Source organism: Poeciliopsis prolifica, unplaced genomic scaffold (genome assembly GCF_027474105.1).
Source record: "Poeciliopsis prolifica strain line A6 unplaced genomic scaffold, Auburn_PproV2 SCAFFOLD004, whole genome shotgun sequence".
Classification (NCBI taxonomy): Eukaryota; Metazoa; Chordata; class Actinopteri; order Cyprinodontiformes; family Poeciliidae; genus Poeciliopsis; species Poeciliopsis prolifica.
This window is the reverse complement of record NW_026562379.1, coordinates 17,020,100-17,032,201: the sequence shown is the minus strand read 5'-3', so window position 1 is coordinate 17,032,201 and position 12,102 is coordinate 17,020,100. Positions and strand designations below refer to the sequence as shown.

Below are 12,102 nucleotides of genomic sequence, written 5' to 3'. Positions count from 1 at the left end.
GTCTCGCTACCACAAAGGAAAAACTACATTTTCCATATTATTGAAAATGTAAATTATCTTTAAGTGTTGGTGTAACAATTCATGTTTTCACCACTAAATCAGAAAAGAAAATAATCAACACAAGATTTTACCATTGAGTTAAGTCAGATTGTGTTTAGGAAAGTTTAGGTTTGTGTTTTATACTGAGTTAAGTTGATTATGTAAAAATAAATCAAGAGATAAAACAAAATGGATTTTTCCTGTTAGGGTTAAGGTTAGGGTTAGGTTGTTCGTATGTAGCTTCATCAAAGTACAATCCTTCACCAAATTCAAGTTTATTTTACTGTGTAACAGAATGAAGGAATGAATGAATAAAAAAAGCAAGAACAAGCAAGTTAAAAAAATAATTAATAAGTGGGTAAAGTTGATGGCAGATTACATAGAAAAAAATTAAGTAAATTGAAAAACAAAATCAATCATTTTTTTGATTAATCTCAGAAATAATAATTTAAAACATACATTTGAAACATGTTTCATAAATTAAACCTCATAAACTATAATAAATAAATAAAATTTAAAAAATCACTGCAGAGTTTCATCGCCATAATTTATTTCTCCCAAGTTAAATAACTGTGACATCACAAAGGTCGTCACCTTCTGTTTTAATGACACAAACAACATTATGCAAAAATAAAACCTAACATTTCAAACAACTGATTCCAAAAATAAGCAGCATTATTGTTGGAATCTGAAATTTTATTATTAATATTTATTTATTGACAAATTGTAGTTAAAGGTTCAACTTTGGAAACTTTTTGTTTCCATAAAACAGTTTTATGATTCTTCTGGAATCATAAAAACAGCATCTAAAAAACTATTTTATTTTATTTTTATTGGCAAAGCATTGAACAATGTAAACAGATGAATAATTGAAACATCATCAACATGAATCAAATGGAACAAAAATACTCAGAGAAAAGGAAAACAACAAAAGTTATAAAAATATTTTTGGAAAAACTGTTTTAATTTTTGTTTTGTTTCTAATTTTGTAATCTTTACCGATACTTCTGTGGTTTTTACCACCATAATTTTTTTATGGTAATTTAATTAATTAATTATTTTTTATCACTTAAAATAAAATAAATTATTATGCATTCACGGAAGGAATGACGTCTTATGTTTGAAATGTGAAGATCATTAAGATGCAAACAGAATGAGGTTAAAGAGACAATTTAAACAGATTGCAGAAAATATTATGGCATAAGGAGCAAGGATGATATTGTTTTAAATATTATCCCTTGTTTTATTTTATTTTTGAGAAAAATAAGCGTTACACTCTTATGTAATTTCTATTAAAATAAAATAATAGAAAATAAAAACTTGTCAGGCACTGTCAAAGTAAAATAGATGGTTTAGTTTTTGTAAGTTTTTTGCTTCGGAAATAAAATTCTGCATTTTCTGCCTTGAACTGAATCACTTTTTATTTTATCAGATAAAATTGTCTGTTATTTACGGTGACAGCAAGAAAATATGCATCAGTAATTGTGTTTCCATGTGATTGAGCAAATTGGAACTTTGAAAATAAATGTACTTAATGGAAAAACAACAATTTATGCTTTTTAATGAAAAGTTGTTGCATTAGGATGAGTTGGTTTTTTTATGGGTTGTATTGAAATGAGTTTATATGCAAAACTGCAATGGAAATTTTTTTTTGCCTCATTTAACAGGATTTTGCTACTGGTGGAAACGACAAAAAAGACAACAGGAAGTGGTAGCTTGAATGTTTTTTTTTTACTTTTTATTGTGTGAACAAACTTATTCACATAATTTTTTATTGAATTTTTAATTTAATGGAAACACGACAATTGTCAAATTGTTTTTTCTTCGATAATAATAACCAAATTTTGTAACGCGCCTAGTGTTGTATTAGAATAAAATTACTGTACTTTATGAAAAGCTCAGGGCCGATCAGATTATAGAAATTAATCACATCCAATGAGTTTGTGGCAAGCTATTTTATGGCCAGTTTGGTGGGGTTTTTTTATTTTAAAAGCCACTAAGTGTGTTTAGTTGAAAACTACTAGAACTTATATTGCATGCAGTCGACTGGATGCATCACCTAAAAGCAAAGAAACTCAGATTACAGACCCAAGAGAAGAACGATTTTATCAGTTTGTGGTAAACATGCTGCTGCTGTGTTTGTGTGCTTTAGGTCCCTGTGTCCTCTCGCTTTAAAAATCGGTTCATGCAAATCAGGTTATCTCGTGGAAATTCAAATATTTCAGCTGCAAATCAACTAAAATATCTAAATTATGATCCAGACATAAATGCATCCTCTCTAAAATCTTTTTGAATCTGAGGTACTTTACCAGGATTTTTTTATTTTTTTAAAAATAATGTAACAACAAGGTTGATTTCAAAATGATTACAAATGAATCAGTTTGCAAAAGCTGTGCAGCAAAGTAATTCACAGAGATGCAGAAGATGATCTGTTTTGACATTTTTTGGTTTAATACTCACAGGCGTAAGTATCATAACTGTTTTATAATCAAGTGAGAAAAAAAAAATCACCAGTGAATGAATTAACGTTTTGGTCCACTCACGTATAAAATCTTCTAATTTCCCTTCATGTTTCTAACTTTAACTTGCCAACCATGTTCTCCCTGTGCAGTCAGGATAAAATCATGAAAACAAGCTGCGATGTTAATGGATGGCATGTCAAAAATATTGATTTCAGCTTGAAAAACTAGCGGCCCGGGAACCAAAATGTCGAGCCGGGTTAGAAAGTCATAGCCCTAAAACTCAGCTTACAAACTGAATTTTAAAAAATAAAGAAATCAAAGTCAGTCTGGTTGAAGAAGCAAAAACCCACTTAAAGTCGAACCGTCTGCTCCTGCTTCCAGGTCCGACTGCGGCAACGCTTTATTGTGAAGGGTCTGCAAAAGACTGACATACTGACTGTAATAACATGAACGAGTCTTCATGATTGTGTAAGACTGTTGTTATGAAAATAAGGTTATTTTTTAATGAAAAAGGTGCATTAAAAGTCAATTGAAAGTGTCAACTTTGCATTATTTGGAAAGTAAATAATGAAAATGTCATACTTGCATTATTCAGCAAATAATTAAATTTTAAAGAAAGGTTTTACCAGAAGGTGAATTAAAAATGCATTATAAAGTGCTAACTTTGCATTATTTGGGAAATAATTGCACTTTTATAGCAAATTGGCAATAAAACCTGCATAAAAAGTCCAGTAAAAGTGTCAACTTTGCAATATGGAATACAAATAATTAAACTTTTAAGGCAAAAAGGCAGAAACTTGCATTAAAAGTCAATTAAAATTGTTAACTTTTAATTCTTTGGAAAATAATTCAAATTTTAATGCAAAGTTGCATTAAAAGTGTCTTCTTTGCATTATTCAGAAAATAACACTTTTAAGGCAAAGTTTTACTAAAAGTTGAATTGAAGTCAATTAAAAGTATCAGCTTTGGATTATTTGTTAAATAAGGACGCTTGTATTTAAAGTGTCTTTATTTACCGCCTGTCATTATTTACAGCCATAAACATTTAGACTCCTTCATGTTCATGTCAGTCTTTTGCACACTCCTTCCAATGAATGTTGCCAGACTTCCTGCTACGCTAGCAGGCTAGCAGCAGCCGTTTCAGATGTTGAACGCTGTTTCTTTCGTTCTCATGAATCTCATGTTGGCGTTTCAGTGGAACCCGGTTCTCCTCCCATCAACCACCACCAAATACATCTGACTCCGCCCCGGTCCTGACGGTGCGAACCGGTCTGCCGTTTCCCAGAATTCACTTTTTAACTGCCAGGATGGTCATCTGCAGACATTCCTCCTTCATGGCTAGCAGCTCAGTCTTGTAGCTGCTCGGCTTTCCCCCGTCTGCGTACACGCACGACGGCTTCTTTGTCGAAAGAGGTGTCTCCACCGTGACGGAGCCAGCGTTGAGTATGTCGGCATGCGACGGCGAGGACGACGAGCGCCTCTGGCACGCTGAGGACATTATGGCGTAAAGGGCGCGGCTAACGTCGTTCCTGGCACCCTCGTTGACGAAGCAGTACAAAATGGGGTCAGCGACACAGTTCAGGCTGGTTAGCGCCAGCGCTACATGGTACGCAGCAAACAGCGTCTCCTCTGAGCTACAGTCGCATGGCTTGTTGAGAAACATGGCGCTGCGCACCAAGAGCAGCATGTGGTACGGTCCAAAGCACAGCAGGACAATGAGAATCAAACTCAAGGCCAGCCGCTGGATTTTGGCTTTCTCCTGGCGCTCCGTGGAGACGTTGCATCGCACTGCGGCGAGGATCCCTCTGTAGGCGACCAGCATGGCTGTCCATGGCGTCAGGAAACCAAGGAAAGTCCTGTAGAGGTTCATTCCTGCCACCCAGTCCTGCATCGGGTACTTCTCGAAGCAGAAGGTGTGGTTGAAGCGGTCCTGGAAGAGTTCGTCGTGGAAGAGAGGAGCGGAGTTGGCGATAATCTCAATGATCCAGACGATGGCACTGACGCAAACGGCTGCGGAAAGACGAGAAGGGGAATCAGACTTCCAGTTCTCCACCATGATTTGCCCAATTTACCCTCTTTACTCAATGGATCATTTCAAAGATGCCATAAATCCCGTTTCCTGTCCATCATGAAAATCATGACGGTGTACAAAAAAACATTATTATTATTATTCAGAATAATAATAATAATGGCGCTGCGCACCAGCAGCGCCATTAATAATAATGTTATTATTAATAACATTAATAATAATAATGTTATGCTGCGCACCAGCATAACATTATTATTATTATTCAAAATAATAATAATAATGTTTTTTGCTGAAACTTAAGGATCAGTTTATGTTGCAGAATTATGCACCACATCGCGTTTGACTTCCACATTTCACTTTTCTCAATGTACATTTTAAATATCAATATATCAACAAAACTACTTATCAATAATGTTAGAATAAAATGGCTGACTAAAGTTTCCCCAAAGCGCAGCAAAAGTAGCTGCTTCTGCTAATGTGCTAGTAGCAGAGCTAATTTTTTGACCCTGATCCTGAATAAGTTCCTTAAGACACAGCACTCCACAATCTGCAAAAGTTGAATAAAAGAGGCACTAAAATGGTGCCCTGAGGAACCCCACTTGTGATCTGTATTTACTCATATTTACAATTTTGAAATCACAGAAAGCTGTTCTTTTTTGTCTTCAAAACGAATTCTTCTATCCACAATGTAACAGTCTAATTTTCCCTCTGTTGTCTTATGAAAATCCTACCTGTCTTGATTCGCCGGACCTTAACGAAGCGCATCGGATACGCCACAGCCAGGTACCGGTCCAGGGATATACAGCACAGGAAGGCAATGCTGACGTAGATGTTTGTGTAGAAGATGAAGCCGAACAGTTTGCAGCTCTCCTGCCCATGGATCCAGTCGTCGTGCTGCAGGAAGTAGTCGATCCACAGAGGAAGAGTGATGATGTAGAGGAGGTCGGCCACCGACAGGTTGATCAGATAAATGCCGAGTTCGTTACGCTGACGTACCTGAACTCAGGTAAGAGCAGCAAAATAAAAAGCAGCAACAAATTAAACAGTATTTGGTAAGAAGTCTACTCAAGAACTGAGTAACTGATCAAATGATCAATCATTTAATATTTAAAAATTACATAATCAGACAAAATGTAAAGTGAAGTGGAAATTTGGGTATTTTAAGGATGAAACGATTGATTGAAACATCAAAACCTACCCAGTGTTTTTCTTACGTCGGAGAATCTGCTCGTTCTTTAACAGGCGGGAGGTCAATTCAGTTAACTAACAATAAAAGCTGCGTGTTTCTGTCACATGCAACCAAACACGGAAGCAGGCTTGTGACTAAGCGTGTTTGTGCCTTCAACAATCGGCTTCAAAATTCATCCCACATGTTGAAATTGAAGACAAACAACAATTTGAATGAATGAAAAGTCAATAAGAGTCGTTCCGGCTGCTGCCAAAGCAAACGGAGAGTCTGTGGGAAGTAAAACTCTGGATATGTTTGATGCTGGATGGGAAAATATCCCCGGGCTGCTGATGGGATCTAACCGGCGGTGTGAGACGTGTGAGTCTGAGGTTCAGCGATGCGTTTCGCTGCGTCTATTTCTGAACCGCTAACTGGTTTTAGCGCTAACTTCCTGTTGGGCTGCGGATGGCCGTTAGTTAGTTGAATTGTTCAGTAGCTAATTGTTGTTGTTTGTATTTTCATGTTAAAGATTTAGTTTAAATAATCAATTCTCTGCTGTATAATGCGTCCGATCATAATCAAATTCAATAAATGGTTTTTTTAAAGATGAATCTTCTGCAAAGACTCAAATCCTAATATTCCAACACATTTGTATTCAAGTAAAAGTATTTGGTAAAAAGTACACTCAAAAACTCAATCATTTAATATTTAAATTTATATTTGTTTTATTTATTTTGATAAAAAAACTGAGGAAACTTTTAACAAAAACTGCAGGTTTTTGTCTCTGTTTGGTTAAAACATGTTTATTTTTCATTAATCCTGAAATGTTTCTCAAATAAGAGCAATACTTCACAATAAAGTATTTGTACTCAAAGTAAAAATACTCCCTAAAAGTACATTAGCTTGAGTGACTTTTTTTTGTAAACATGTAATTTTAGGAGTATTTTTTTTTACTACTCTATACTTTCAGTCATTTTATTTTACCTCACAAGTGACATCTAATCCAGATGCAGGAGTTTGTTTTTAGACAATAATTCCTGAATTTTGATGGAAAAGTAGAAACTCAGATTATTTCACTTCTAACAGGAAATTAATTATTTACTTCAAACAAGCTCCTCTATATTTCTGAAAAGTTACTCTTGAGTTAATTTTCTCTCGTTTCCAGCGAACCAGGTTGCCTGCAGCAGAATCACTTGGTGATTATTTGGCGTGTTTCGTCGTGTTTTTGCCGTTTTCCGTCCTCACCTGCATGTACGCGGCCCACAGAGCCATGCAGTTGGTGGGAAGCCCCAGAACGATGACTATGATGTACAGAGTGGGCTGGAAGAACTGGTCCACCTTACTGTCCACATTACAGAAGGAGATGTTGCACATTGTCCAGCGTGGAGCTCTGTTTGCTGAGGTCGTTTGGGTTCAGCTCTGCTCCCTCTGTGTCTTCACCCGGTTCCAGCTCCGGCAGCCCGACGGCGGCATGCCGACTCCCATTTCTCCCAAACCGACGCTAAGCCAGGAGAAGCGTAAGGAAGCGGAGGCAGAACACGGGAGGAAAGTCATGACTCCTCTGGTCTGAAAGGCCCGGAAGGCCTTCGCCTGTCCCGATCCTCCCCCAGGACCCGGAAATAAAGGCAGAGAAGAAGAAAGCCGCCTTATCGACTGGGAGCCAGGCGTCCTCTGCAGAGACCAGGCCTCATCAATCTTTTAGACCTGAGAGGTTCTGCTGTAACGTCGGTGTGTGTTTGGTCCCGACGACACATGAAACTCCGGAGGGAGGGTCGCTATCAAAAGACGGGGATGATTTTACAGACCATCAGCATCCTGACCCTGACGCGACATCCATTCACCCGGGAACAAACCTGCAACAGAGACGGAGGGAGAATTACTCCACAACCAACAGCTTAAAACCTCAGAAACGCCAAATAAAATGAAGGATCAGCTGTTTAAAATCTCCAACCGCTGCAGAAAAACTTTAGTTTCATTATTTGTAAAATCTTTTCCACAAAAAAACAACAAAAATCAATAACTTGATCCACAACCAACAGCATATTATCGATGAACCGATGGAAAATTCTGAGCCGATGTCGATATGCGATATTAATGTTTCTGCTAAATAATTTCTCAAACGTTCCGACAACTTTGGAAAAACCAAACAATAAACATAACAATAAATATCAGTTAGTTTTTATGCCAATATGTGAAAAAAAACAATTTCAGCTGATATATTGTGCATTTCTATAATTAATTAAAGATTAAGGCCTGTCAAAATAAGCATTATAACAATCACATGGCAAATTAAAATAAAGTCACCGATTTCCATTTTCATGATTTATTATTTCTCGACCGGATTATAAACGTCTTCAGTTGCATTTTGCTTCATAATTCGTTTTATTTGTTGTTTTGTTTATTTATGATGGATATTCAAAATGTCTTCCAGTTCCAGTGTAAAATGCTCATTTAATCATTAATTGATAATATCAAGTTCAGGCATTATTACTATGCCTTTATTACTACTATAATACCTGAAAACAGTTTTAAAACAACAATATTACCATTTATCACAATATTTTCTGGAGTAATTTATCATCCAGCAAAATGTTATTGTGACAGGCCTACACTGTAAATATGTTTCTAGTATAAATTTAGTTTGTTTTAAGTCTGTAATTTCTTAATATTGATTTTAAAAAATATATTTCCCCATAATATAAGCGAAAAATAATCAATATTGAGCAATTATTGACCTAAAACAATCTCTTATATTTGGCTGAAAAGTTACTTCTAAGTTAGTTTGTCTTATTTCAATATTTACACAGAAAACTAGACAAAAAAAAATACTGGAAGATTTTGAGTATTTTCAGTGTAAAAAGGATTTTTTGGGCTAATTTCTTGTTGCATGACCTTGGGCAGCTGCAAACATGACCTTGAGGATTGTGCAGTTATATAACCGAATGTATGCAGGGAGGAGGAGGAGAGTGAAGACGGGTTCTGGGTTTCTGCTTCCCCCATCAGTCACCTTGAACCCAGCAGCTGTTCTTACTGAATTACCCCAGGACTCGACGCTCAGGGGGAAGTTCAGCGACGAAGGAAGGGAAAGTTATGCAGGTCGACAAACCCAGGAAAACGGTGGAATTTGTCTCTGCAGCTTCTAGATCGCCGCCAGTCGGAGCCAAGATGGAGAATCTGGATATAAAAGTCGTTTCATTAAATGAAACATCCTGATTCCATCTGGTGAGTCTTTTTAACATTTATCACAGGTGAGTAGAGTATCCAAAACATTTACTCAGCTAAGAGGAGAACCACTTCAACATATTTTTACTCAAGTACTGAGTAACTGATTAAACTGCCAATCATTAACATTTAAAAATTACATCATCAAAATATACATTTAAGTGGAAATTTTGGTAATTTAAAGACCAAAATGACAATAATTCTTATGAGTAACGCAAAAATAAATAAAGAAAATGTTTCCAAAACAGTTTCTTTCAATAATAAACTTTAACAGAAACTGCAGCTGTTTGTCCATCAAACATGTTTGATTTTCAATCAGTGGGCAGAAAATCCAGAAGTTTGACTCAAGTAAGAGTAGAAATACATTAAATAATACGATTACTCAAGTAAAAATTTACCCAAAAGTAATTAAGAAAAGAAAAAAGTTACTCAAGTAAACAATTCAGTAAATGTATCCAGCTATAAATCCAATCTGAACTAGAACTTTATTTCCTTAAATTAAGCTCTGCATTTCGCTGAACAATTACTTGAAAGTTAGTTTTGTCTTATTGCAAGTGTGCGAAGATATTGGCAGTAGAAACTAAACCAAAAATGCTCGGTAATGTTTTGTGTTTTCGTCTCTTCGGTCTGCAGCGTCATTGGACATGTTGGTAAAAACATGTTTGGGGAAAAGAAAGCCATTTATTTCATGCGCAGCTGTTTGTGTTGTGCATTCAGTCTGGGAGCAGAGGAAGAGTCCAGAGTGTTTTCTTGCTAAACGGACGCAGCGAGGCTGCAGTGTCGGGTAAATAGCCATGAAGCAGCAGTTTCCAAAGAAGTGCTCCGACTCGCTGAGTCAGCGTTTGTTTCCTGGGTGGTAAGTCCAGGTTGAGCCCTCTGAGGCGTCTGTCACCAAAACAGGGAGAGAAAAACAGCTTCAGAGGACAGAAAAAGACGTTCGCTGGTGTGAAACGCAGAGCCGCCGCCGCAGACGCCAAAACAGGTCGGCTACGTAACGAGGAGGCTCAGCAACGACCTTGACGTCAAGCGTCTGCTGAGGAAACAACTAGTTGGATAACAGGAATGTTTTAGTAAGCAGGAGAAAAATCTCTGTGTGCTTTAATAGTATAAAATGAAGTAAAATTATTTTTTTGATGCTTTGGTAACAACAAAAAATTTTATTTTTAGCATTTTCTTTCTAAATATCTGCAGCCGCATGAAAAAAACAAGAAATTTGTCAAACATTAATAAAATATTAAATTTGCATCGACTTGTCGTTTATGCTCATCTTAAAGAAGTGGCATAAATTTCTGAATAAAAAATGCTTGATAAGTTCATCTATTTCAGTTGAGCCAATTCAAAAAAAGTGAACTATTTAAAAGTTCTGGATGGTTTTGGGTTGTAAACGTTCAGAAACAAAGAAAACGTTGAAAAATAAACTCCATGTTTTTTCAGTTTAATATTGTTTTGTCTCGACCAAATATTCACATATAATTAAAAATGTCAAGTCATCTTTGGCATTTAGTTCATGTACGACAAAAATTATCAAGTTAATTTAGGTTTGCAACACTTAAATCGCAAACCTCATTTGTTGTTATATTTTGGAGTAATCGACTCGTTTTGAGGCAACTGGTTTGCTTAGATTGAACTAAATTTAACACGTTTTCCTAGTAGCAAGGAATTAAATTAGGATTTTGAAATGCAGTGGCATGTAGGTGCGCCAAATTATTTTGAGTATTTGAAAGCAACACCAGCCGATAAACCAACTTTTTTATATCCTCTATTTCCCCAAGAGTGGAGAGAGATATTAAATCATATAAATCGTTTGTCCATGTGTAATGCCTTTTAGTTTGACAGCCATCTTGGTATGCAGTTGCTATGACAATAATCAACATGCTAGCTGAGAAACTAGCTCTCACCCCGTTCCTAACTTATAAGCAGTTTAAAGACATTACAACTATTACTCGATTGCAATTTTTGCCGCTTTAGCTGCTTCACCGACCGCAAACTGCTAAGCTAGCTTCCTCTTCGGTTACCTAGCAACAACCCGTTGAGGGAACTTGCGCAGCAACGGTTTCATGTCTTACCAATGGGCCTCATAACTGGAAAAAAGTGGCACAAAAAGAGATGAAGCAGTGCAAATTGAGAGCAGATGAACTACTGCTGAAGAGTTTTCTGTTTTCAACAGCTGTTTGTGGTTGTGCGTAAACGATCTGATCAATAGCAGAGGCAACCCGCTGATTAGGCCCAGCGGGGCGGGTTTCCTTTTTCAGATGTTTAGGACTTTCTGTTGTTTTCTGGCTTTTCTTTAATCTGCCAGGTCAGATCACAAGTCAAAACAAGATAATAACAGACCTGCTACAGCCCTGCTGATTGCAGTAATCACTGCCTGCCACTTTTGGAAACAACTGATACATGAAACCTTTTACTGTAATGAGACAGACAGCCAACATGTGCAAATAGACCATATAATAACCATAATGACACTCAGCCTTAACAGGCCTGTTTTTACAGTGCATGGCGGTGGAGTATTTTGTGCTTGTTCTTCTTAGACAGGAAAACAACAAATTTCTATGTTACTACATTTAAAAACAGCTGGATCACTACTACTAGCTACTAATGTTTTACAAGGTCAAAGGTGAAAATGAAACGAGGACAGGAAGGAATGAAAAACAATGAAAGAAACTCTTTTGCTATGATATATATAGATTATATATAGAATTAATGTGGCACAATATTATTACAATGAATTTTCTTCCACATCAACACACTCATAATTTTTGCTTTTTGTCTATAAAGTAACACAACATGTTTCTGTTTGGTTTTGTCTGCATGATTCAGAGATTTGGACATTATGATTTTTACCAAACTTTCACAGAAAACGACTGAAACGAGACGTAAAAATCTAAAACCTTTTTCACACTTCATTAGATTTAGCAGACAAACTCAGAAAACTCTTTAAAATGTAAACTGGTAGAAAATTGAACAGTTCAACAAACAGCAACAGCTCAAAACAACAACCAGAATCTGGCACCGCAAATAAAGCTTGCGTTGTTTTCAGCGTCTAATAACGACATCGATTATTCCCAGTGTTTATTCTGCAAATGAAAATGATGACCAAAAAACGGCAAATGGATTTCTGAGACTTACGTCTTTAAGAAACAGGAAGGAAAATCCTGCAAAGACCAGAGAGACGAATTAGT

The 12,102-nt window shown here is 36.4% G+C and overlaps 1 protein-coding gene across 2 annotated transcripts in view; it reads right to left on the bottom strand.

The window, feature by feature from the left end:
- Positions 1-425: 425 nt before the first annotated feature.
- The window catches only part of gpr4 (G protein-coupled receptor 4), a 29,062-nt gene continuing 17,385 nt past the window's right edge, over positions 426-12,102 (bottom strand). For both annotated transcript variants that reach the window (XM_055027867.1, XM_055027868.1), the window contains exons 2-4: positions 6,944-7,551; positions 5,262-5,526; positions 426-4,511 (exon numbers count right to left, since the gene is read on the bottom strand). In XM_055027867.1, coding sequence (XP_054883842.1) covers positions 3,790-4,511; positions 5,262-5,526; positions 6,944-7,072 — 1,116 coding nt within the window. In that variant the 5' untranslated portion in view covers positions 7,073-7,551 and the 3' untranslated portion in view covers positions 426-3,789. The remainder of the gene's footprint in view (positions 4,512-5,261; positions 5,527-6,943; positions 7,552-12,102) is intronic.